This window comes from Xiphophorus maculatus, chromosome 20 (assembly GCF_002775205.1).
Source record: "Xiphophorus maculatus strain JP 163 A chromosome 20, X_maculatus-5.0-male, whole genome shotgun sequence".
Taxonomy (NCBI): Eukaryota; Metazoa; Chordata; class Actinopteri; order Cyprinodontiformes; family Poeciliidae; genus Xiphophorus; species Xiphophorus maculatus.
This window is the reverse complement of record NC_036462.1, coordinates 1,793,601-1,821,260: the sequence shown is the minus strand read 5'-3', so window position 1 is coordinate 1,821,260 and position 27,660 is coordinate 1,793,601. Positions and strand designations below refer to the sequence as shown.

The 27,660-nt window shown below is 38.9% G+C and overlaps 1 protein-coding gene across 3 annotated transcripts in view; it reads right to left on the bottom strand.

Annotated features, from left to right (window-relative positions):
* LOC102224592 (contactin-4) overlaps positions 1 to 27,660 on the bottom strand; it is a 228,829-nt gene that overhangs the window by 114,686 nt on the left and 86,483 nt on the right. For all 3 annotated transcript variants that reach the window (XM_023325061.1, XM_023325063.1, XM_023325062.1), the window contains exon 4: positions 14,747 to 14,922. In XM_023325061.1, the coding sequence (XP_023180829.1) occupies positions 14,747 to 14,922 (176 nt within the window). The remainder of the gene's footprint in view (positions 1 to 14,746; positions 14,923 to 27,660) is intronic.

The following is a 27,660-nucleotide window of genomic DNA, read 5'->3' as shown; positions in this document are numbered from 1 at the left end:
CGGCCTTTTTATGCAATCAGTATATGAATATGCAATTGAGACTATTAAAATTCAAAGAAATGATAACTCAACTCCCGTTCTCTTGATTTGTTTTGTAAGAAATCTTATTTGAGGTATAAAAGGTTGTGTTGGAGGACTTTCTCTTTAAAAGGACAAAACTCTCTAAGTTTTGGGTCTATAATGATTTCTGAATTTAAAAAGTCTGACTACTTTTTTATATGAAATATTGCTTGTTGTTAAGTTGAAAAATGTTCTTTAATTTTGTTCATTAAAAATATTTTTGGCCTCCTTGTGCTTCTTATTAATGTGAAGATTATGGCCTATGCCACAAAAAGTTTGGACATCACTGAGCCAGATGACTGAAAAAGCTTCATTAGAGCTGCTGTTAGAGACGATGGGAGGATGAAGCCCTGAACATTTATGGACAATTTAAATGAATTCTGAAATAGCAGAGTGATCAGCCAGAAACAATATTGTCCCAGAAGTTGATGATGGCTACAAAAACATTGCAGTTTTTCTGCAACTTGATAAGGAACATGTGGCGATGGACTCAGACCTGAACCCTCAAAGTCACATAAAGACAGTTACAAACTCAGGCTTTTATCACCTAAAGAAAATTTCTAGAATTAAAGGACTAACGCCGTTACAAGATCTAGAGAAACTTATCCATGTGTTTATCTTTAGTCACATTGATTACTGCGACAGTGTCTCCCTAAAATAAATCAATCAGACAGCTGCCGCTGATTAAAAAACACAAAGCAGCATTCAGCTTCTATGCACCACAAATCTGGAACAAACTTCCAGAAAACTGAAAAACAGCTGAAACACTGAGTTCCTTTAAATGAAGGCTTGTTTTGTCAATAAAGATGTATTTATGGATAGTCACTCCACCCCCACCACCAAAAAAAAGAACAGTTGAAATATAAAAGACTCAAATTAGGGGCAGTGGGTGGTGCAGAGGTAGAGCTGCTGCCCTAGAGTCCGAGGCTATTAGACGCCCAGGGTTCGCTTCCAGAATCTCTCTCTCTACTCATCTACTGCCGATAAAGACCACTGGTGCCAGAAAACACACATTTTTTATTTTAAAAAGCGTCAAGTTATTTTGAAAATCATGCTGAGTGGAAGCAAACTTCAGACTGGACTCGTGTTAAGGGGTCCAGAGAGCAACCTTCTGGTACAACACTCTGTTTTCATGCTGCTGCTGGACAGAGGAGGGGAGGGTACCTGGTTGGCTCTGTGTTCACCAGCTGCAGTGGGAAGTGAGTCACAGCATCAGCAGAAGCAGGAAGGCATGCTGGTGTTAATGTGACAGGAGGGAGGTGTTGCTAACAGTCTTCATTAAAACCTTTTTAGCTAAAAATAAATGTAGCGTCAACAGGAAAAAGACAGAAAGTTTGGCTGCAGGTTTGACTGACAGTTTTTTTTTTTTTTTTAGTTTTTTTATGCGATGTTGTCTGTACCCTGAAACCAGACAACGATGGAGGTCTGAAACCTCTCTTGCTGTGTTATTGTTCCAGCCTGCAGCAGCTTTACTCAACTTAACGGCTTCTGACCCTGGTCACGCGCCTCGCCGCTGCACCGCATCGCCGCTCCCCCGTCTGGGGTGCCTGGCCCCTAGTTTGCCAATCGCTGGCCTCAGCAGCTCTTCGCTTTGCTACTTAGAAATTTTGCAGCCACAGCTTTAACTAAAACAGAGCTGGTTAAGGATGGGTGTGCTTTGTTCTGCCACTGAAAAGCCAAATAATCTACCAATTCAATACAAAATGCACAAATCATTCACTGTGTCTATTAATTACACATTTTATTTATTTATGCTTTCATTTTGATGGTATTGACTTTTGCAATTTCAAAGAATTATAATATTGCACAAGACCAATAAATTATGGCTTTATATTGAAAGTCTACATGTAGGGAAGACTGCTGAGTCGACAGTGGTCCAACAAGCGTTCTCCACAAGGTAAGCCACTAAAACGCATCATTAAAGAAACTGGCTTTGGCAACATGCTGCATCCAACCGTGAAAAAAATAGGAATAATATTAAAACATGAAAAACAAGTCTTTCATATCCAGTTCAAGAAGGAGAAAGAAGAAGTCGGTGCTTATCCTACTGCCAATATTCTGGTCTCGTCTTTACAGGCTTCACCAGACTGTGTACAGTTATATGGTCACAATCATCAGATCACCTTAAAACAAAGTCTTAAGTGTAAGTCTGTTTTATTTTTGTATCCATTTCTTTTTTTTATTAGATTTTTTAGTTAATAAAAGAACAATAATAAAAAAAACAGGATTAAAAAGTAAAAAGAGCCATGCTGATTTAGTTGTTTTTCTCTCACATTCCCTATTTTATTACTTTGCCTCTTTAAGACAAAGAGTCGTTGAAGAGGAAACCTGTGAGGCTGGAAGTGATTCTGAAGAGCCACTGAAACTCTTATGATAATAGCAGTAATTCCACTTTAAGTTATATGATAAACCATCAATTACTGAGATCAGTCTAACATTTTCCTGTAATTACTTTGTAGCTGTTAAAAGTCTCCTGGCAGAGTTGGTCCAGTGAGAACTAAAACTCAAAACGCAGGATGGACTTCTAAAGAAAAGCCGTAAAAAAGCAACCTGGTGTCTGGATCACCGCTCCCACTCACTCCACATGTTAATCCACTCATCTGATTAATGTTCGTCAGAACCTCTCTGGAGGAGAACGTCTCATCCCCTCGGCAGAATGACTGAACATCCAGGACGGAGTCGCGGTCCGCACGGCGGATGACAAACTCTCTGTTGGCAAGTCGTTCTTAACACGGCGAGCTGCCGTCGCTCTTAATTATATTTACCGGACTGTGAAAAGCGGGCAGCCAAACAGCGTCGGCCTGGTCCACCGTGCCGAAATCGAGCGGCTTGTTTTCATTTCCTCTGGTTAGTTTTGTTTGAGGAGTGTTTGCCGTTATCTCTTAGCTGTCGCTCAAAGGTGATTAATGTTGTTGCGAGGCTAATTGACTTCGCTCCTCTCAGAGGGCTTTATCTCTTCCTGGCATTTCTGATCAGAGATCTTTGATGAAAGCTTGTCACGAATTCATCCTCTCTGCTGTTTTATTGTCTAATTATCTTCGTCCCTTTTCTGCTGGTGGTGGTACAGTAAAGCAGCGAGGCAAGCGTTTCACTGCAAAAACACAACATTTGACCAAGTCATTTTGGTCTAGTTTCTAGTATGAACATCCTAGTACACCAAGTTAAACAAAACTAACTCATAAGTAACTTTTCAGCAAAATACAGTAGGCCTGTGGCAATAAGCAACAAATCAAATAATCGCATGATCATTTAATAAAAAAGAGCAATAATTCCAATTAGCAAAATTTATGGTTTTTATCGTCTCTTCTGACAAAAACTGAATGACAAAAGTCTTTTTGTCTCAACTAGCCTTTTTCTGAAGGACATTTTTGCTATGGAGGACTCCATAATCCATTTCACTTGTTGTTGTTTTGTTTATTCATTTTGCATATTTAAAACGTCGTCCAGTTCCAGTGTTAAATGTTCATTAGAATTTAAAGCTTATTGATCTTTGAGAATGTGTTATTGAATTATTATGGCATTACCATTAAATTACTTGAACATTTTCTCAAAACAATATTATTTATCACAATAACGTCTGTGACAATTTATCCTCCAGCAAAATTTGTTATGGTGACGAACCTACATATGAGCTTGTTTAAAGTCAATGATTTCTTAATATTGATGAAAATATGTTGATGAAAATACTTTTTCCCAGAAGTGAAACAATCTGCCAGTGGAAGAAATACTTTTTCATCATTATTAAGGAATAATAGACTTAAAACAAGCTCCTACATCTTACTAAAAAGTTAGTTATAAGTTTGTTTAGTCAAGTGTAATAAGACATTTGCACCAGAAACCAGGCCAAAACTACTTGATAAAATGTTTTGTTTTTGCAGTGTTAGTAATGAAAAATGGCTTGAATTAAAGGACAGTACTATTTTTAGGAGGGGATTTTTAGATTCTCAAAAATTGCTTTCTTCCTTTTTTTGGGTGGGGGGTGTACTAACCCCACCACTTACTTTCATCTAAAGAAACGATAGAAGGTTAGATAAAAGCAGCCAAGCCTTACCAAAAAACGAGCTAACAGAACAAAGTCAACAAAAGCAAGAGAGATCTAAGGTTCTGAATTGAATCACCCACCATCTCCCCCAAAAAAGTCCTTTTTTGGTTGTATTTTTGGCTGAGATCAAAGCCATGAAGTGGGGATGTGTAGTTCACTAGAGCCGCTCATTGTACCCCCCACCCCACCCCCCCACCGCGTTGAAAGCACGCCGCAATTGTTGGCCGTGTCCGATGACTCCCACCATCATCGCCTCATCTTCCACCTCTAACCATCCACTCTCCCCAGCTGCCCCCCAAAAAAGAGCAAAAGAAGCATTGTTGTTGGAAGTGGGAGCAGCAGAGCGTCATTTGCAACGCGGCTGATGCCTTTCAGTCCGTCCACGGTGGACGGCGTGGGCTCGACCGGAGGAACGCCTTCCAAAGTTCATGCGGATGTGTAAGTGTTGAAAAGAAAGCATAAGAGCAAAGATGCAAGTCAACACAAGTCCTTTCAGTCAAAGGCACCCAGAATGGCCCTGACTGTTTCTACACAAAAAGCTTCCCTGTGATTCTCCGAAGGAAAGCAGCTAACGATGAATAATTGCCTCGGAATAAGTAAAAGTGATGTCCCATCCAGGTCCATTAGCATCAATTATTGCAAACCTGGGCTGGCATTACAAACAATGATCCAGATTAGGCTGATCATTGCATCCCTGACATATGAGCTTTCCAAATGCCAGGGCCACTAATCATACTCCAACGGGCCTGACCAACCATGACCGTCAGATTCATCACAGCCTGCCGCTCCGTAAGGACCGCTTCCACGTCTTTGAGCGGCGCCGGCGGAATAATACATGACATGCGCAGGTGTGTGTGGGTGGATGTGCTGGAACTTACACATCGGGATGGTTATTTTAGGGCTTTTGCTTACGATGCTACACAGATCTGCTGCCAAAAATAAATGAGGTGGACAACGAAGTGTGAACTACTAAAGTCCAACAGGTTTAACGCTGAATCAGCATATGTGAGTGGATTTCCAGAGGAAACAACTTTAGGAATTCCTTCTCCTTAAGCTGGGCCTTCCCAAAAAAGAATCACCTGATTTTCCATTGACCTGTAGAGTCCAGAGTTGCATTTTGGGTAATATACAAACTGCATTAGTTTTCTTGGATTTTTTTCACTTTCTACCAAATCCCATAATTCTAATGGGAGTGTAGTAGTGAGTGTGAGTGAGTGCATAAGTTATTTGTCTTTGGGCTTTTTTTGCCTTTTAGTCACTATTAAAAGTTTCATATGACCAAAAAATGTAATTTCTTACAAATAACGATCAAAATACCACTTCAGACCTACAGAATCAAAGCAGACAGAACTTTGCCAGACAGAGTTCAGTTTGACAGGAAACATCGTGGCTCTTAAAGCTACAGTGTGTAACTTTAAAAAAAAAAATCTTATTAGTTAACAGTGTCACTATGTTGTGACAGTAAAGACAGTCAGTGAAAAGACTGAGTTCCTCCACTTCCTTTCTGGGATACCATTGCCATCTGAAAAAAAAACTAAACTAATAAGACAACAACAACCAGAGGAGGAGGAGGACCTTAGCGCTGTCAATCATGTAGGGACAGTTTTCTCCTCATTGTGAAACAGCTTAACGTTCCAGGAAAACCGTTTATCCGCCTTCATCTGTGGCCATGCTAACTAGTCTGAGCATTTACACCAGGCTCTGCCATCAGGAAGAAGCTGTAGCGGTAGCGCTTACACAACCATGATAGACAGCACTAAGACCTGCCGCATGGCTCTGATTGGTTGTTTTTAGTCAATACTAGGAGAAGACAGAGGAGCTAAATATTTTTCATAGATTGTCTCCTCCCAAACTGTCACAACATAGTGACAGTTTCAACAAATATGCAAAAAAAATTTTTTTAGAAGTTAAATACTTTAAAAAAAAAAGAACATGACTTTTTTTATAAAATAGAAGTATTGCAAAATCTCAAGGATTTTTTTTCGTTGGTACCTACTCAATACTTGGCTTCAGTCAATAATACATGATTCTGGTCATTTTCCATTACAATTGAGAAGCAGCTGCAGGCAGGTTGGGTCATCATAGCAAGGCAAAATCTTTAAAGTAATCTAAAGTGGTCCGTATGGGAAACAAACACAATGCCTTGTCATTAGACCATGGAGTTGTTTTGAGCGTTTAAGTCTTTTTTTTTTAAACAGCAATGGAGGAAGGAACTGAAGACACAAAGAAACACAATAACAAGAGTAAAAGGGAGGAACAGAGGGAAAAAAGCACAAAGAAAAAGAAGAAAGTCCAGAAAGAAGGATTCAACAAAAAACAATGGCAGAAAAAACAATAGCTGCAGCAACAAAATTTTCTTCCATATTCATATTTTCCCAATCCTCTCCAGGTCTGGAAAGTCCTGGAATCTGAACCCAATCACTTCCAGGTTGCACTGGAGCCCTGATGGTGTCCGATGCTGCGTTATGATACTTTGAAGGCATAGTGAAGATAAAACCAAAAGCCAGAAAAAACCCGATAAGCTATTTATGCCTCATTAGCTAAGTCAATATATTCGCTCCACGCTATCAGAGCAGCTGAAAGAAATCTAACGGATTTATTTGCATCTAAATGAGGCGTTTCTGTCTGCCCCCTTTAAAGACCTATCTGGCTACATCTAGAATCGTTGCTTGTGTGTTCAGCCAAAAGTGAACTTGCCTGACACTAATGAGACACTGTACATCTGCAATACCTGAATATACACACCCTCCCACTGGATGTGTCAAGCCAGGCTCTGTTTCTTTGTTAAGAGTCAGACCTTCTGGCATCTCTGGCTTGTGGAACACTGAATAAGGCTTGTCACTGCATCCAAAGCACAGCCTGAAAAAAAAACACAGCCTGTTCATCAGTATGAAATATGAGTATATATCTTTTACATAATAAGTGATACAAAATCAATAGGAAATACTCATCAGGTTGGGTGTGGTATTGAGCGGCAGCACCCATCACTTATCCTCCTCTCAGGAGGACGACAGGCACAACACTTGCAAAAAAGTAGCATCATCCATCAAAAGTTTGGAACGACAGAATGTTCCGAGTCCCTGCTGGTTCTGAGCGTAACCTTGACGACGTCGTGGAGCACCAAACACTAACCAAGCAATATTATTTTTCAAAGGTTTCATCAGGAAAGCGTCTCTATGGCTCATCGGGCTCCGGAAATGGAGGAAAATTTAACAAAGTCGCTTAAGAAATTACACTGAGAAATGGCAGGCTATCTAAAAATGTGAAATGATTTAAGATGCTGATCTGAAGAGACACAAAAAATTCAATCTGAGCAACAGCAATAATGTGCTTTACTGAGCGTTGATCACCTGGAATAAGATGGAGAAATTACTGATGGCTGCTTAATGAAACTACAGGGAGAAATCACCAGACACCTGGAGCTAAATGACCGACTCAGGAGGCAGATTACTGATCAAGTATAAAAAAAAAATTAAAAAAAAGACATCTGACAGAGACAGAATCACAATTCCACCATCAGTTCAGCGACCAATTTTAATGAGATTATTATTTGACCTTGGCAGAGAGTTAAAATAATTACTTTTTATGGACTAGTGAAAAACTGAAATACTGAGCCGTCTCAAAGCATGTTAGGCATTTATCTTTGCATCCAAACCAAATAGAACAAATGTTATAAGCAAATATTCTTGAAAATCTATTTCCAGGTCAGCAGTCGTTTGAAGGACCATTACAGAGATAATCAATTTCAACTTAGAATTGACAAAAACACACTACCTGACGATTGTTTGCATGTGGAAGGAAAGCGGCATCTCTGGGAAAAAACCCAAAAAACTCTTACCAGGACAAACTCCACACTAAAATCCTTTCCTTTGAGAAATCTGAAAATTACAGGAACTGCAGTAAGATCAGCAGAGTTTAGTGGCAAACTATTTTTCTTTCTGTTCAAAGTAAGCTTTTAAAACTTTAACAAATGTTTTTTCCTTTATTCGCACACTGACAGAATACAAGACGGCAGATGGAGAAGTTATAAACTGGCATTTCATCTCACATTGTTCAAATTAAGGGTCAAAATTGGGAACAGAAAATGTTTTATCATCTGTGGCAAGAAAAGAAAGTGAAAAGAAAGAAATTCAGAATCACCAAGAAGAACACTCTTAATTTATAACAACTATACTTTTAACTCACTGCTGTAGTTTGAGTAATAAAGTGATTATTGCTGTTGCATTAAGGTTCAGGGGTTTGCATATTGACTAAGTGGATATGTTGGACAAACCAATATTAATTATGAAAAATATCAACCCACCCTGCCAGTTTTTGGCAGCTGACCACTGCTGCACATCATCATGCCAAATGATCCATTTTGGAACTATTCTGTTTTTATAATTGCACATCGTTTGATAAAACTACTGTAATCACAGCCCAAGTCCAAATATCTGTGTTGTTTTGGAGCACTACTGGACAAAGAACTGAAAGGTGCTGAGTGCTTTGCTGTTAAGGTGCTTTGTGACTTTTATCTCAATTCTCTGTGTTTTTTCCCAAAAGCGAACCTTTAAGGTTAATAGGAAAATCTAAATTACTAGTAGGCTTGAGAAAACCGACTGGCTTCCTATCATGTTGGATAAATGTTATTGTAGAATGGAAATCATATTACAGAATGTAAAAGTACTGTAAAGTAAAGTAATGTAAAATGTTTACACTGCTTTGTACTTTCTTTGCACAATACTAGTTTATCAGGGCCTCATTACAGTAAAATATACAAAGACTTGAAAGATCATTTTCTTGATTTCATTATTCACCCTTTGAACTTTTTGGAATTTATTTTATAAGGAAACTGTACCATATTGAAAACTGAAGTATGCATTTAATAAAAAATAAATGAATAACAAACTATTGTCATATTTTAATAGAGCCAGCCTTACTTGGGGTACTTGAGTTTTATGTCCAGTTTTTGTAGAATCGTTTCAATTGCTATTAATCACAGTTCTTGAGGAGAACTTAAAATTACTGACAGGTCTAACAAAAAAGGGTTTCAGAAATCAGAAAATCACTGAAAAAATTATTGAATTACTTTATTTAGTCTGATTAACCTGTTGCTTGTCTTGCTCCAGGATGGCTTCTAGTGTTTGCATCGTGTTTCGATGGAGTGTGCAGCGGTTCTATTACTTTACAAAAATCCCAACTCACTACTTAGGATCAGATTAGAGATTTGGCAGTCTTTGAAACACAACAGAAATTCATATTCAATCATTTATCAGACTCCGACTTTCACTCACACAGCTCCAGTTGCCGGATAGCTCGTTAGAGGTGTGAGGAGGCTCAGTCTTATGTCAAAATCACATTCCTGTTTTGCTTAGAGCTCATTACCAGCTCAAGGTTTTGATCTTTACCAGAGAGAGGTAGAGCTGGAGCTGAAACCTCTCTCCTTGCCTGAGTGTTAAAGGTGTGAATTTCAAAGAGGAGCTGGATATGGTTTTGGCACGTGTCTGAGAAGGGAAATAAAATATTATGTCATTTCATCTGTAGTTTAAAGAATTCAGTAGATGCTTTATTCATCTTTCCGTTTGACTCTAACACCCCAATGCACAACTCTGGAAGTTGAACTGAAAGATGTGTGGCCTTTGGTAAATAACTCTCCAATATGACAAATGTTACAGATAGGCAGTACTGTCACAGGATTATCATGAAGCTGCTCAGATGTTGCAACAACCTGACACTGAAGCCACTTCTTCTAATTCTGCTCTACCCAGATGCTCTGACTTTGCTGATGACATTGTTGTGTTTTAGGATTGTATTTTTGCTTTCAACAGGATAAATGCACCGCTAGCTAACTTTTTGCATGCGTGTGCAAAAATGTCAATTTTCTGCTAATGTCGAACAAATACAATTTTGCAATTGTGGTGTTTTCTATAAATAAGAAAGAATTAAAATCACACATGAATAAGTCTGCTCTCATGATAAAAACATCATCCTTCAACCAGACAGAGGCCAGTCCAGCACTGAACGTAGTTCACTCTGTGTTTCAAAAGTGTTTCTCCGTTAAGTTGATATAATTTTAAAAATATTTTTTTAATGTTGATAGTTTTTGTTAATAAAACATGTTTTCTTCATAGTGTAATTTAATTGCTGCTAGCTCTTTGTTAAGCATGACGGGTTTATTTCAGTTTGTCTAATTCTAATTACAGTAACCATTACACCTGAAATTGTAAAAGTAGATAATTTTCTAGTTTTTATATTAATTATAGTTTCTAAGCTATTTCTACTATAAAATATTTAGCCCTTTTTTCTACGACATCGACATGGGTGATTTAGTTCAGGTCACATATCCTTCGTCAGCGACGCGCATAAATGGGAAAATTATCATGAAGGATAAACAGGTCTGTGAAGATGAGTCATTTTTAGAAATATATTTTCCAGGCTAACTACACAGAAATGACTTCAGAAAACTCCTGAAACATGTTGCATGCAAAGCATTATGAATTTTCTCATTTTCTGTCCTACAAAAAAAGAGCTGAATCAAGATGCTTGAACTAAATGACACCATAAATAAAGTTCCTATTTACTGCAAGAGTTCACTAAAGGAATCCAAATGTTATTGCATTTTAGGCAATAAAATGTTTATTTCCTTATTTTAAAAAGGAATTGATTTGTTTATCTCAATCTAAAACTATATAAAAAAGGCTTTAGTTGTTTAATGAAAAATCTGTGGAATGTGCCAATTTTTTATCTGAATAATCAATAAATTGTCAGAATAATCGCTGGAATAACCGATAACTATAATAATTCTTAGCTGCAGCCCTAAATACACGACTTTAGGTAAAACAGTCTAACATCAGATATTGGATTTGAAGCAGTAGAAATACTGAAGTTAAGCAGACGGTACTCAAAGCACAACAATGAGTAAACAATAATATTTGATCTGACTCTTCACTATGTTGATGCGCTCATCTCAACTTGGTATAGAGCTTGAAATGAATGATAAACAAAGAAGTCCTGAAAAATGTCTCGATTATTCTAGCTATTGCTTATTTAAAATAAGCGGATGCGGCTGCCATTTTATAAATACCAAGTTCACTACAGTTACTACAGAACGTAGGGGGAGCTCTTTACTTAGAGCTGGGGCTGTGAGACGCACCCTCATTGTATGTCAGTTTTGATTGGCTGATAATTCTGTCAGTCATGCCAACTGAGGCCTGCATGGCATTTTTCACGAAGGGGTAGTAGGAAATTAAAGTGAAACCTCAACGATACCAATTTCTTTTGTAGAATAAAAATTAAATTGTAGATAAAATTAAATGTGATTAAAACATTTTACACTTTTTCTTTTCAATTTTCTAGGGCTAGCAGAGAAAGCCCTGCTGGTACAGACAGCCCACCACTGCCTGTTTGACACTTAATGACCTCTTTGAAACTCTGGAATTCAGGTTTTTCTTTAATCACCTTGTTTAACCCTGTGAACTAAAATACTATTAGAGCTCCTCAATAGTTAGTTTTCTTGAAACAGTGTCATTTTACCCCTGTGCTACTCTTCAAGTTTACAAGCACGTGTGGATCTGTCAGGCATATGTTAAGTAAACGACTAACTAAACGTTTTGTGGATATGATTGTTGCTCCACCTTGAGCAGACAGCCATCACAACACAGAGGTGGGGTAATTAAAAACTGTCCTTGTCTAAAAGTAACTTAAGTCTCGTGTAGAGATTTGTTGTCTGGGATTTCTTTAAACTTCTATAAATAATTATATGACCCTCCAGAAATACCAGTTGCCCTTTAAATTACTCGCTTGGGTCCTCACCATTCAATCATGGTGCGGAGTTAATTAAGCTATTCCACGAGTAATAAAGAAGATAGATGACACCCAGTCATACACACGGTGAACAATCCTCCCCGGCTCTGTGACAGCGACTGAAGACTGGTAAGGTCAGAGCCCCAACAATTGATGGAACTGTCATCCCATCACTGTGGAAATCCACCAGCAGAATGGGGTCATGGATTGACTTTCCACAGCTCCAGGGGGCCAAACAAATGGCCTGAGACAGATTGGTGGCCTTGTCTCCAAATGCTAAACCTCAGAATCTAATCTGAGCAGTTATCAGTCATTTGTTGGCAGTGTCATCAATTCACCTGACCAGTAATGATCGTACAGTAGTGGGAGTTATTGACTCACTGAAGCTCCAAGAATATGGAGTGTAGGGGCTGTCAGTTAAAATCCCTGAGATCAGTCAAACAATCCATCATCATGTTCTTCAAACATTAGCATAAAAGAGTTTGAGGATGATGATTCTGCATTAAAGTATTCTGGGTATTATCACTTTCAGAACTGTCAAAGTTATCTGCTTCTAACTTCTGTCACCTGATGGAAATTTAAATCTACCAGACATGAGTCTATAGGCTGCATAGTGGCGCAGTTGGTAGAACTGTTGCCTTGCAGCAAGAAGGTCCTGCGTTCGATTCCCGACCAGGGGTCTTTCTGCATGGAGTTTGCATGTTCTCCCTGTGCATGTGGGGTTCTCTCTGGGTTCTCCGTCTTCCTCCCACAGTCCAAAAACATGACTGTTAGGTTAATTGGTCTCTCTAAATTCTCCCTAGGTGTGTGTGCATGGTTGTTTGTCCTGTCTGTTTCTGTGTTGCCCTGCGACAGACTGTCAGACACCTGTCCAGGGACAGTTAGATTTTTTCTGTTCCCTAAAACTCTCCTGAACCTTTGCAGGTGTTCTTCAATGCATCTCAACAAATCACAAAACATGAGTCTGAAAAAACAAGAGACAGCAATTGGTTTGGAAACTAGTCATTTTCCAAACTACAATGTTTTTCTACTGCGGACCAATCAGATTTCAAAGCAGACAGTAATGTGTTTCTAGCTAATAACAGTCTGCATTTTTCTTTGAGATTTAATTTGACAATTATGGATTAAAAACAGCCACTTGAGGTGCTTCCCTTGTCCTAAAGACTAATGTAAAAAATAAACATAAAAAATCAACACAATGGTCAATTTTCCACTTTAATTTGTACGCTGAAAATCTATATATGGAGACAAGTTTCCTCACCCACCCAGAAAACACACTCATGACTACATTAAGACTCAGCTCAACAGAGACATGGATCTGTATAAAAACCAATTCTATCTGTGTTCGATGGAGAAATAAAACAGGAACAATCAACTATGAACAAAGTCTGTGTGGCACCGACTTGTTTGTCATAACAGAGACCAAAGAGAAGTGAGGGGTGATAAGAGGATTTCTGCTGCTGTGGTACAGGGAGCTCTGCATATGGACTACAGCAGACCCACAACCCAACACAAGCACATGACTTTTGGCCTTACCGGCATTCCATACTTGATTACAATAGAGTCAATGCTCACAGTTGCATCACTGTCTCCAGGCTTGCAATTAGGTATAAATGGGTCCTTAGACACTTGCGACATCACACTTTGAGAGTCGATGACTTCTTCTATGTGATGCTTCCCACAGGAGATTTGCACTTTTTCCACACATTGAACAAATGGCTTTGAAAGAGAGAACATCTCACCTGCGTCAGCTTGGTTTCTGATGTTGTAGCCTGCAGAGGAAAAGCAGGGAGAGAATCCTGCAAGCTTCCATCAGCCAGTCGACTGGTCGCTGGGTAGAGGAAGTGCTACTCAGCACTGTATTAGGCTTAAAGCTGCAGTATGTACATTTTATTAAAAAAAAATGTTTACATATTTGTTGAAGCTGTCATTGTGGTGACAGTTTGTTATGTAGACAGATAATCTGTGATAAATAAATCTATCTCCTCTACCTATATATATACTGTATATATATACATATATATATATACAGTATATATATACAGTATATATAAATGGTAAAATCATGACATTATTCCAGTAGATAAAATTTGACAAAGCTGAAAAACACGTTTTTCAACAACGATAGTATGCATTGGGCGTACTGACATCACTGTGAACTATGGAAACTCAAGGTCTGCATTGGTATAAAACAAACACGGTTTTCCAAAAACGTTACTAAAATAATTGATTAATTGATAAAAATCGATTTATCTGCCTGCTAGCCAGTCCCCTCACATCATACAGCTATGAAAGGAAAGAGAAGACACCTGAACTCAGTTTTTGCCGTTGGACCTCATTGTTCCCTTGGCAACGTGCTTATTGGAGGCTAGTAGTTAATTCAGCCACCCAGAGAGACCGCTGCCCCGCTAACTGTCCTCTGAGGTCCGCCCGTTCAGTCTGATTGTCTTGCTTTGAGGTCTGTTTTTGCCTCCCTCCTACCTAATAAATTCAGAGTACAGCAACATAATGCCACAGAAAATCACAGATTCAGTTAAAAAGTAAATAAAAGCTCTTTAGTGGCAGCCAGCATCACCGGTGGCAGTTCTTTTAATTACCGTAACTCGGTTTATGCTTTCACATCTTTATTGTTGCCTGGTGTTTGATCTGCTGCATTGACTAGTGTAAACTCCAGTCAGCACACAGCGGGTGCTAATGACACCCAAGGGAAAAACTCCCCCCCCCATGTTAATCGTGTCTTAAAGACTTAAAGAACTTTTTTGCGTTGTTATCTTCGGTTGCAACAATGTATCTTGTTTTTTGGGGGTTTTTTGCAGCCACAGAAGCCAAGGAAGTTTGCCCAGAGGCGAGGAAAAAACTCACAAGCAAAGGTTAGGCTGGCCTCTCGGCTGACGATGGTCCCGAAGGAGTTGGAGGCGAGGCACTGGTACGTTCCGGCGTCTTGGTCTTTGTTCAGACGGCTGATTCGGAGGTTGCCTCCAGAAAGGCTGTAGTGAGATCCAGCTTTGGGAGTGACTTCTGTACCGTTTAACTTCCACCTAAAGCAGACAAAAAAATGGAACCAGAAAGATTGGAAAAAATTAACATGGAAATGAAGACATTAAAACACTGTTCAAAGCAGACCGGGGCAACGACAAACGCCAGACTCATGAGAACGTCGTGACTTGTACGTTCGATTGCATGAGAGGAATAAAAGGTGGTGGGTTCCCAGACATCGTGCCCTCCAGCTCGGTGTTAATGTAAGCAGCAGTGAACCGTTATGGTGCCAAGGACTTGACTCGGAGAACAGATAGCATTGCAGGCCATCCATCTTTCCGAAGCCCAGTCAAACTGCATCAAATTTCCACTTAATCATTATGGCGCGACAATTAAAACAAATGCCTGCTAGCTCGCCTTCGCACTTGTGCATTCTAGAGCCATGGGCATGATTATGGTTGGTGTTATGGGTGACCAACGAGGGGTATAATTCACTTAAAATGGCAGCGGACTCTCCAGTTTCTTATGCAGATGTATGTTATTAAGAAGAAACACAGGTGGGAGGAAATCCGTCATTTCTGAAAAATGGCTACAAGCAATGACAAGCATCAGTGGGGCCAAAAGGTGCTCCCTGGTTTGGAACCCGTATTATGAGAAAGAATTCATACCCTGGGAGTTTTCTCACATTTTTTCATATTATGCTGCCAACTACTCTGTCTAAGAGATCAACACAAAGTGCTGGAAAAATGTTATTTCTTGCTCACCCACCTACACAAGCAACAATACCAAAATCAGTGGTGTCCAAACTTTATGCCATGAGGGCCAAAGTTGTTTAAGAGGAAAGCACTTGGGGCCACAAACACTGTACATTTTTTTACATAACATTCTCAAAACAAACTTTTGGTGCCTTTTTTTTAATCAACAATGAACTAAACAATTTTAATTTAATTAAAAGTAACAAAATAGTTAGATGTGTAAATTATTGTAGATACAAAACATAAGAAAAGGCCCACAGTTTGAAATTGCTTTGGGTTGCTTTTGAGAAAACGTAGGTCAGTGTTTGTGGGTTTAGTTACTCCAAAACAAAGATGAATGGAAAAATGTCATTAATAGCCATTACTCCCTGCCCCCCCCACCCCCCCCTCCCACACATATCATAACCTCGCAGTCACACATATATATCCCCCACCCCCACACAGCCATATTGTTCTGCATTTTGCACTGTCACATCATCTGTACTTTGCCATAATTGGACCTGCTGCTACTTCTTTGGTGTGGTTGAGTGCCTTTAGTTAATTTTAGTTGTATATATTGTTATTATTATTATTGTGTGTTTGTTTATTTTATTTATTGTATATATTTGACTTTTTGCACGGGAGTTGCAATAGACATTTCGTTGAATCCTGTTCAATGACAATAAATGCTATCTATCTATCTAAATGGGAATCTATATTTTATACCTAATATATCTCATAATTTTCATTTATCTGTAAAAAATGTTGAAAAACATCAACCACCTTTCCAAATGGGATAGGTAGTTAAAGCAATCATCAGTTAGCATTACGTCTTGAGAAATGTTTTGAAGAGTGAACTTCTTTATTTCATAATTATGCATAGCTAAAAGCAGCGCATATCACATAAAATCCCCCCGGAAAACACTTAAGCTTATGAAATGAAAGACAAGAAAAGATCGTCTCACATCGTCTTTTAAAATAAATATGCAGTTCAGGTTTGATCCTGGTGATTTTGCTAGGTATTTCTTTGAAGAGTGTTTCTGCTTTGATTTCTTTCATTTAAGTCTCAGTTTGATTTCAGGTGCAGCTGAGAAAATATTGTGCTGCTCTTGTTGGGAGAACAAACACCTTGATGGGGCTTCGTTAAAGCTCCTCTGTAAATAGCTAACAGAAGTTGTGCGCAGCTGTTAGGTCTGCGACTCTCTCGGCTCTTGCTGGTATAAAGGTTTTGTCTCACTAAGCTCAAACAACCTTTCAGAAAAGATATTAACCATAATGTTATTTTACTGCTGTGCTTTGTTCATCTTTGACAGTATAGTGGCTTCTAAAATTCATGATACCAGCCTAAAGTTTTGCGTTCTGCCTCTGGCTGTAACAGGTTTTCTTCCCTAACCATGTTACCATGGCGATGCCACCATCATGTCTCACAATACAAGACGATAGGTTTAGGCTGATGTGCCGACGTGAATTTCCACCACAAACAGCATTTTGGATGTTGACTGAAAAATTTTATTTCACCAGAGCACATTCTTACAGAAGATCGCTTCAACCTGGCTTGTGGCAAACCTTGTGGATGGGAAAGTTCACTATGTTCAGCAAAAGTGTCTCCACCTGCCCTTTGGCACATTAACTGCTCATTATTGTGCACTTACATCATAAGGCTAATGACATTGTGGGAAATCCCTATGCAGATTTCTCAGGAGCTCTGGAAGTAAGGTTCTTGTGAATAGTTTTTTATTATCACTGATATCAATTATTTCACTGTTCTTGATGTGCAATAGTTTGGTGCAACGTGTCTCTTACAAAGTGATGTATAAATAAAGTTGAAATTGATACTAACATTAAGATTTTCAAATGCCCTGTGCAGGATGAACTCTGATCTTGTTCCTATTGCCTTCAACTACAAAAAGTAAAAAAAAAACTCTTGTTTTTCTTGTCCAGGCTTAACGACTGACCTGTCAACACATTCTCCCACCTGAGCTCTGGATCTCTGCAGCTCCTCCAAGGTGACTGTGGGCCTCTACTTTAAACTTCTCAACTTTCTCACTGAGCGTTCCTTTGGTCTTGTTCTCTAATGTTCTCCAACAAACCTGATGAATACCTTTGTAAAGCAGTGCATAACAGACCTAATCTGTCACTTGGGTTGCAGAAAATCAGCTATTTTTGGTGCCATGTCCGTGGCCGCCTGTAGAGCAGGAGCGGGGCCATCATAGAAAGCATGAACGGGAGCTGATTACACGAAAAACAATGTCAGACGAGTGCTGCCTGCCCGCCTCTCTGCAATCAAATGTCTCAAAAACAGCAGAATTCTTGCGGGCCGGAGCACGGCCGCACTCACACGGCGCCGCTACAGACGACTCTCTTTTAATAGGCAAAATGTGCAGCACAATGGTCTTTTATGGCCTTTCTCCATAAGTAAGTGCACGCTCTCAAGAGCCTTATTACCACACACAATAGAGAAGAGCCTGCGGGAGAGAGGGATGCTTTCCCACAGGACCGCAGCAGCCATTCATTTGCAGCAAACAGAAAGAAATCAAGATATTTTCCAAGCCAAACAAACACCTTGCGACCTGAAAACAGCAGCAAAGCGGGCGGGAAGCGGAAGGAGCAGGTGACACACAGAGAGGAGTCTCGCTTTCTCTTTGAAAAGGATTTCCATCTAATACGGAAGCAGCCTTTTACGCAGCTGTAATTGCTCAGAGTAAGGCGGCATTGTATCAGAAGATAAACAGTTTAATCGGTGACAGCTTGAAAAGCCAAATGCTGCAAGAGATTTTCTTCGCCGGTCGTCAACTTCAACGCTTTATCCAACTTTTTCTAAAACATTGGAGAGGACGGTTACGGCAATTAGGCCTCAGAAAATTATGTGATTTATCTCGGGAGGTGATCACGCTTCGCACTGCACCGGGATCAGTCGCTCCAGAGAATGCTCTGCTACATTCTCCTGCTACTCTCCAATTAATGAGAATTAACTCAGTGGGCGTTGTCAATCCCTAAACGCTCCATGTAGCGTGCGTCCGTGTCGGCCATGGTTAAATATAACTACCCACAAAAAAACTGCTATTGTCCTCTTTGTAGCAAAATTGCAGAGCCCCAATAACAAGTCTTCTCACTTCCATAGCATTCATTATTCAGCGATGTTCAGACTTTCTGTGAAACTTGAGGACATTTCCACTCCAGAACGAGTTAGCGCGCGGCGCAGCATGGGGCGGATCTTTGAACCGCCAGACGCAGTCAGCTGTGTGTCTTCCATGGGAAGCCAAGCAGAGGAACACATCAAACACATGTTGAAGAGAGAAATTGAATAATTCTGTTTACAGTGATTTATAACGGCAAGCCGGGCCAGGACTGCAGTCCCATTTGTTAGGCACATGCTTTATACAATCATGCAACAACAGGCTGTGTACAACTGTGGCAAAATACCCAACAAATACCACACCATCTGGCTTCGACTGCTGCCCTGTCTGTTCGGTCCTGGTGCTTTAGATACTTTGATGCGTTGTCCCAGTAGTTACATCCACAGTAAATACTAAAACTCCATGTACCCGGTCAAAATGAAGGGCTTTCAAAACAACATTTTTACATTTAACATCCCATAAATATTGTGTAGGTTAAAAAAATAACAAATAAATGTGTTGCTAAATTGCTACCTTTTTGAAGGACTTTTGGTGGGAAATTTTGAGAATTTATTATTTTTTAAGTATTAATCTGTCAGAATCTCAAGGTTTTTAGGTCAACCTGACTTACATGTAACCCGCAATTAGTAAAGGACTTTTATTTTTGCGGGCCCACTTCCTGTGTTGCCCAAACGCTGCTAACTTATTTAAAGTCCCGCCTCCAGTGCGCAGAAAAAGATCCTCACCTGTTCCACTGTGATTGTGGTTTGCTGTTGGCGTCTTCCTCAGGAATTCCTCAAAAAATCTTTGAACCTATTGATTTGATTGCTGGGTGAGTTTGTTATTTGTTAACAGTGTTATTTTTTCTATGTGGTATTTCTGCTCGATTGCTCATTGGAGGGTTGTTTTATTAGAATCACTGGCATTGCTTACCTGGACCGTCACCAGGATTCTGTTAGTGCTGATTGTGGCTCAGTAGGCCCCACTCTCTTCAAAAAGGTAACTTGTTGCTGAATTTTGTGCGTATTCTGACACCTTTACATTGATGCCGAGGCACTGAAGTTTAAAATAAAATTGATCAGAACAGAATGTAGCTACACTTAAGTTGATATTGCGCAGTATATATATTTATTTATTTATTTTCCTTCTCTCACTCTGCTTGAGTATTTGATGACTATTTTATTTTTCTTGATTGATATTTTGGAAGTGCACTTTAACTTTAAATTGATTAGTTGAAATATGATTTGGTTTTATTGAAATTATGGTTAATTTAACCTGATTGAAATGTTTGTTTAATTATTAGGAATCTAATTATTGCATTTGCATTTAGTATGCAAGAACTAGATGTTTAAATTTAATAATTATTTCCTTTGTATTGTATTTGTTTCTGATAAAACACTTAATGGGTTTTCTGACCTTTTAGGTCGGGTTTTTTTCTCCACTTGTCGGATCAGATCCTCATCTGGATCAAAAGATGGTGAGCTAGGAATGGACTATGGACTTTATGATTTGGAAATCAATTTATTCTGAGTCAATTCTCATGTGTCTCATTGTGTTATTGTAATTGTATGTTTTTTATTCAAATCACTTAATATATATTCACCAAAACTAAAAGCACTGCCTCCTGTTTTTTTCACACCTCAGGTTCCTTAAAAGGCCACTCTTCCGATGCTGCTTATGTAGCCGCAGTTAGCTGCCTAGCCCATAACTGTTACATACACAATTTGCACATTTGGACCAAAAGTTCCCCCAGATCTCGAGGGTTTGAGGACAGCTCTTGCCCATGGCCTTCTGGGCAAACTTGAGAAAGATCCTGAACTTTATTTCAGGTTAATCAGTTGCACAACCGGACTGAATGCTAAAACTGAATCAAAGATCTCCTGGTGTAAGATCTTGCGATACTGAGACAGGACACAGGATTTTTCTTGTCAAAGAGGAGATTGTCTAGTGAAACACTGACTGGGTGATGTGACGTGACTCTGCCTGGTGGACTAAGAACACCTGACTACCATGATCCCTGGTAGTCTTGGGGGTTAAGGACCACAGCTGCCTGCAAAAGTACGACAACACTTGAGACCCCTCCTAAGAACACCCATAAATGTCTATTTTAGTCATTCAAACACCAAATATATCTGAATATTCATCAATATGCACAGTGGAAACCATCTTGGCACTTCTGCAGGTAGACATCTACAGTCTACCTTATTTCTACTCTTGGGTTTAAACACAATTAGTACCAATAAAAATGAATGGAGCTCCTGGACTGACTGTCTTGCAAACGCCAGCCAAACTCCATGAAGCATTGAGCCTGGATGTTACAGCTCTCCAAGCTGCAATTTTCTGTGAATATTTAAGATATGCTCAGTAAAAAAATAAGCAGTTTTGATCTGTAAAAAAAATGAATCTGCCAACACCAAGCCACCAACAGGCAGGTGTCCACTGTATTATGAGAGTTAAAGGAGATGGAAACCCTGTTGTATGAAAGAGTATTTTATGTCTTGCACCTGATTGGCTGCTCAGAAACAGCTGTCACCAAAGCCCAAATGTTAATCTGGCTGTATTTTGTTTACTTGGTATGAAGAGAAAATGTCAGTGCAGTGCTTTGTATCTCGTCTAATAAGATACAACTATTGAGGTTACTGCTAATGACTTAGTTCTAACACTAAATTAAGGTCCCATGGCACAGCTTTTATTGTGATAGGATTACATTTGATGATTAAGTCTAGATTTATTTTTCCGTTTGAAAGATTGCATTCCCATGATAAAATGTGTATATTTCTGCAACCACAAAGTCTATCTGAAAACATTTCATGTCCTAGTAAAGGGAAGACTTGAAAGATTTGCAAGGATTGGGAAATATCAGTCTATGCATTACTGGGAAAAGGTTAACAAAGCTAGTGCACAGTAGAAATGAGACAAAGTTGGTTTTTGCAAAACTCTTTTCCTCTGAGAATGATTGTACAGGAACTCCAAAGGTTTTTCAAATTGTAGCATAATATGTTAGCATTATCTCTGCATAAATTTATCCCCATTAAATGAAACAGAAGAACAATAGAGAGGTTATGACATATAATACAGAGTTTAGGAAAGGTTTCCAAAATGCCCAATTTGACACATAAAGTGTTAAAATTTTCTGCTGTACAACAGTATGTACTTAATCTGCAATTCACTAATGTTCACCACATCCAAATCCATTTGTTTACTACGTTGTTTCAGTCTGGCTGCCAGGTGCAAACTAGGACCAAACCAACGACTTCTTCTTGCTCTGCTCCATTCTCCTGCTACTCTCCAATTTTGCCTTTGCTCGGCTCAAGCTGCTGGATTTCCTAAGATAGAAACTTTTTCTAATCAGTTTGAATAATAAACTGAACTTGCATTGTTTGGTACCTGGGATCAACTGGAACGTATGCATGATTGGATTGAGATAACTATTTTTTTGTGAAATAACTTGTGTTGACGTTTTGTGAATTGGCGTACCATAAATAAACTGAATTGAATAAATTGCACTAATTCAACAAGGATATTGCAACTTTTTAATTTTTTTTTACTTTATCACTTTTTCTTACACATTTATGTTTTTCATTGGAATTGTATGTGATAAATTCAACAATAAAGGGTTCAAGGATTTACCATGGTGTCAAACACAACACACCTGTCACAGTAACAGGTGTTTACACTATTGAGAAACACAGCAAACCTAAACTGAAATGAGTCTATTAAGAAAAATTTAAGCACAACAAAAAAAAATCCCACTGACTCTCCACCTTGAGTGCGAGATGCTCTGAGCCATCTGCCCTGGTTTAGAGCTGTGTTAGTGTTTCTTGTAGAATAATTTGCTTCACTACTACTCAGTTTTTTTTTTCCTGCAAAGGTCTTTGAATCCATCATCTGACAAAAATCATTACAAACAGAAAGCTTACACCCTGAGTTTGAGGCGTTAATCTGCTTACGGCAGATTTTTTTGCAAAACGAGGCGAAATGAGGACGTCAAGCAGCGAGGATTAGTTTGTGGTTCTCTCAGGTCTCCACTGCAGCAGAAGAAATTGCTAACACCGCATCCATCTAATCAAAATGAATTACACCCATTAAAAAAGTAGAGAGATGGAAAGGCAGAAATGAAAAGAATTATGTTAAAATTACAATACAATAGCAAACACTTTGTGGATTTGGAAGCACAGGAAGTACAGCAGATCAGGACATGGCTGGTCTTACTGACAGACTCGCTGTGGTTTATGAATCAGTGGTACAGTGTGGTGAACTACATCTGTCCTCAGACAGACAGTCAAGTTGTAGTTTGAATGCTCGTAGCCATGGTGACACACAGGCACAAATAACTGGGCTGAATGGCAGAAAGAGATTCTCCTGGGGTTTGATCTGACTTCATTAACTACAAAAATGTATTTATTTTGTTGGCACTGGATCATTGACCAACACAAAGTAGCACACAATTGTGAAATGGAAGGCAAATGATACACGATTTTCAAGATTAACTACAAATAAATAAATAAAAACCTGTTTTCACTAAATAAATCCAGTTCAGCCAGATTCAGTTAACCACTGAAGGAAACGACACAAAAACCTTTGAAGAAGACTTTGAACATAACTTCCTTCTTCACAAAATATAAATAAAAATGGAGTGCTGGCAGATTTCAGCGGTTGTATAATAAAAAACCATGAGCCATTTCTACGACCAGCGCTAGACTTTCACTCCTTCTTTGGTTGTAATTACCCAGAATTCCCTGCACTATAGTCCACTTCCTGCTTTTCTAACGGTCCACTCCCTTTATGTGAAAATTCAAAGAACAGATTTTTGTGATTCTACTAAGATTTTATTTACACATTCTTCAAGTGTTTGATTTTAAAAATTAAATTTTTCCATTTTTTAAATTTTATTTAGATGCTTAATATCTCTCAAAACTTCTCTTATGAAAAACAAATGAACTGGCTTGTAAATCTGATTAATGTGAGGAGACTTCTTTGACAACATGTTCTATCCAGGTTTAATTCTCCACTGGTTTTTCTCCACATACTGTGTGTACTTATGACGTTTAATCACACCAACAACTAAATATGATGAGAGTAAAGGAGCTTGACGGTGGACAGATCTGGCCAGTCATTTCGTGTAATCCAGCAGAATGCAGTGATGTGGTTGAAATTCCATCCATGACTGGATCCTGCTGGCAGCGAGAGGCCGGATGGCAGCTGCCTTATATGAGCTACTTCAAGTAGAAGTGGAGCGACATGTGCAAGCAGGTGTGCTGCCGTATCTGCAGTTATCTGAGTATTTCTGCAGATGACAGGAAGTCTAAATTTTCTAGTAGTCAGAGGTGTACAGAGTGAAAATGAATTGTGAGATGACAATCCTCTGTGGGGTTCCTCTGCTGCTGATCACCTAGTCAGACATTCAAGCTCACATATTATGAGGTCTTTAGTCCAGCAGATTCTTAAGGCATCAAATTGTCTTCAATGTCCAGACCTCCATTGATCTGATCCTCCTCCTGACTGAAGCCTGTGACCTTCATCACTGACCACACGTCGCTTTTACTGCTGTTTCTGATCTTCACTTTAAATTTCTTTTATAAAGTCTTCTGCAATTCCCTGTCTCCCTCTCTGCTTGCTCTTTTTCTCTTATGTACCAGTTGCTCCAGCTCAATAGTGAGCCACGGTTTATAAATGGGAACTGTTTTGCTGTTCTGGTGGAGATGCTGTTATCCACACTTTAGTTTCTATAGTTGGGAAAACACTTAGTCACGGTCTCCAGTGGACTGGCCCAGAGGATCACAAAGGAGAATAATGAGAAAATGGTTCAAAGGAAGAAACACCAAATAAGGAGAACTGGATGGACATGATGCATATGTTAGGGAGAAGCAAACCTCTCTGTAGATTTGGATTGAACACATTGTTTATATAAAAGCAGTAAAATCAGATTTTGTATGAAAATAATTATCTCCTCCCCCCGAGTTTTGATATATTTTTGTTCCTTTTCTCCTTTTCATTAATTTGTTTTGTGATTTTTCTGCTTCTTGTTGTTTTACCATAAATGTCAAAGACTAAACAATGTACATAATACATGTACAAATTTATTGTAATACCAATAAAAATTAAATAGAAAAAAAAATGATAGCAATTTTCCCATAATTAATGAAATAATTTTAAACCTGCTTCTCATGTTTACTCAGGCTTTCTTTAACTGACGACGGGTGTGTGAAAATTCTGGTTAATCTTTTTTGAGTAGAGCTTTGTCACAGCTTCCTGGTGAATGAGGACGATTAACGAACGCCGAGTGTGCCTTCGCTCTCATTTGCTTGTTGTAACACGTTTGGGAGGCAGCAGCAGGTCTGGAAGGAAGGCCACCCTGAAAGGAAACGGTTGATGAGGTCAACCTGTAAGCTGGCTAAGTCCCGAGCAATAAACGTACCAATCCTTTCAAATCTCACCCTGGTCATTTCTGAAAGCAAACATGATTGACTTGAACTTTACCTGAACAAAACACAACACAGCACGCATTCACTCCACTATTGGTCCACGTTAGGGAGGAATAAAGAGAGAAGAAAGACTTTGAACTGGGTGAATGCATGCGGCTCTTAACATGTGCTCCTAAGCTACAAACACACAACACATGTTTTCAGCAGGGGGTCAAAAAAAAAACTAATCATCACAAACACAATCCACAAGATGCATTTTTATGATCCTGATCGGGTCAGGCATGATTCGAGAGGATGTGTAAGTCTTTTTCCGAGCTGCAGCTAACAAGCCAAGACTGTCTTGTTTGCCTCATCAGGAAACAAAGCCCAGAGCGTTTTCATTCACGCTGAATGGAAAGCTGAATCCAAGGGCATAATTAAAATATACTCTGCATGATATTACGGCACATGGACAGTTTTTCTGCTTTGCAGCCATTAGCTCCACAGTAAAGCAAAAAAGAATTGAGGAAGCTTATGATAATGAGAACCATACAAACCTAATCTAATTACTGGGGAAATGGCTCCGACATTCAGGGATCCTGGAGGTTTCAGTCAGTTAAATTTAACCCGCAAGATGTTCTTAAAAACCCTCACGCATTTATCCCTAATGACAACAAATGTCCACCTCCCCAAATCAACCGTAAAATGTGACATGCTAACATTTCCTTCCAATTTAAACATGGAAGTCTCTAATAACACATTTAGCTGTAAATATTATCATCTTACTTAACTCAACTTCCCTGAGCCGAAAAGAAAGAAAGTAAAATAAGTTTAAATGAGCATAGCCTCGCCCCCCAGGGAGATGGCAGCATGTAGTATTGGTGAGTGTTCAAGTTACATCCATCCTCACTATGTCCTTACTAACAGCCCCTCCTCTGGAGCGAGTAGCAGCAGGAGTGGCTCTCCTTCTGATACATACGGCGTATAATTAATTATACAGAACAGCTCGACTGCTTCATGCCCTGGACCGGACACGAAGCAATCCAGCCAAATTTGACCTGGCTTGGCTGCCGGGGGGAAAAACTCCCACCTGGCTGTACAAGACTGAGCCTGGTAGGTAAATACATAATGTACAAGATAGAGGGAGAGAAAGATGGAGTAGATAAAGACTGAAAGGTGGAGGCAGAAACAGATAAAAGATGAGATAAAGAAAGAAAAGGAGAGGGACAGATTAAAAAAAGACAGATATAGAAATGAAGAGAGAAGATAGAGATAAAAAAAAACCATCTCAGACTTTCCATATTAAGAGGTTTGGAAACGTTTGTCCAGAAGCCAAGCAACATACATTGCAGTGATAACTGTCGTCCACTCTGCAGATAATCACAACTAACTAAATCTGTTCCAGGATTTGTCTAAGTACTTTTACAACTGATAAATATATTTTGTTTGTGTTAATTACTATTTTAAAATTTCCCAAACTGCTACTTAAAGCCTGGGCTGGTTTCTTCATGACTTTAACTATAATTTACAAAGTAACATAAATCACTAATGTTCTCAGAAATGTAGTGTTTTTTTCCCCTGTGTGCTCTGGCAAATGTTCCTATTCTTCATGTGAACCGTCATGTACGTACTGATACACCATCTTCAAAACCTGCCTAAAAGTCAAGACTTTTTGTGACTTTTGAGGTTTCTTGATGATTTAATCCACAGACGTTGTGGAATAACAAATAACACCTTGACTAAGTTGGCTTACTACCCTTAATAAGTGATGGGTAATCATTTTCAATAACGTAAGCTCTGATCTGAATGGCTTTGGTTAGAGTAATTTGAGACAATACTGGCATATTTTTCAGCTTGTCAAAATTGGTTATTAACCAATTATAAAAATCTGCATTTTCTTTTCAGCCAAACTGTTAAGCACACTGTTTCCCACGCCAAAGGAGCTGGTGATAGATACTGAAATGAGAATGTTTTGATTGAAAACTAAAAATCTAATTTGTTTAGGAATTTGTTTTATGAGTTACACACTGTCTCAAAAGAATCTAATCAGTGTCAAAAAGTTCAGCTGAACTGCTTCGACTTGAAGATATTTTGTTTCTATGCTTTTCGTTTTCTAAGATGTTCAAAAAGTAAATTAAAAAAACATTTTTTTACAACTTTTCCAATTAGAAGAACTTGCTAATCTCAAACTGTGTTTTAAAGATTTTTCTATTCAGTTTAGAATATCCATTCCAAAAAAGTCCAGGCTAATTAAACAACAGAAAAGCAAATGCTAACTTTAGCATCACTAGCAGTTAATGCATTAGCAGCTAATGGTTAGCTGCATTCTCACAGTGCTTACAAATGATCCTCGTCTAGTCTGCTTAAAAAGCTCCCACACATTTTAATGTGTTGATGTTTGAGGTTACAATGTGGCAAAACGTGGAAAAAAGTACAAGCATTTCTTTTGCAGCAGAGTTTCTAAAATGTTTTTTCTCAGATAAACTTATTGTCTTGGCAAGTGTTAGTGGTAAAAGAACAAACATAAAAACAGACTTGCCCGGTCA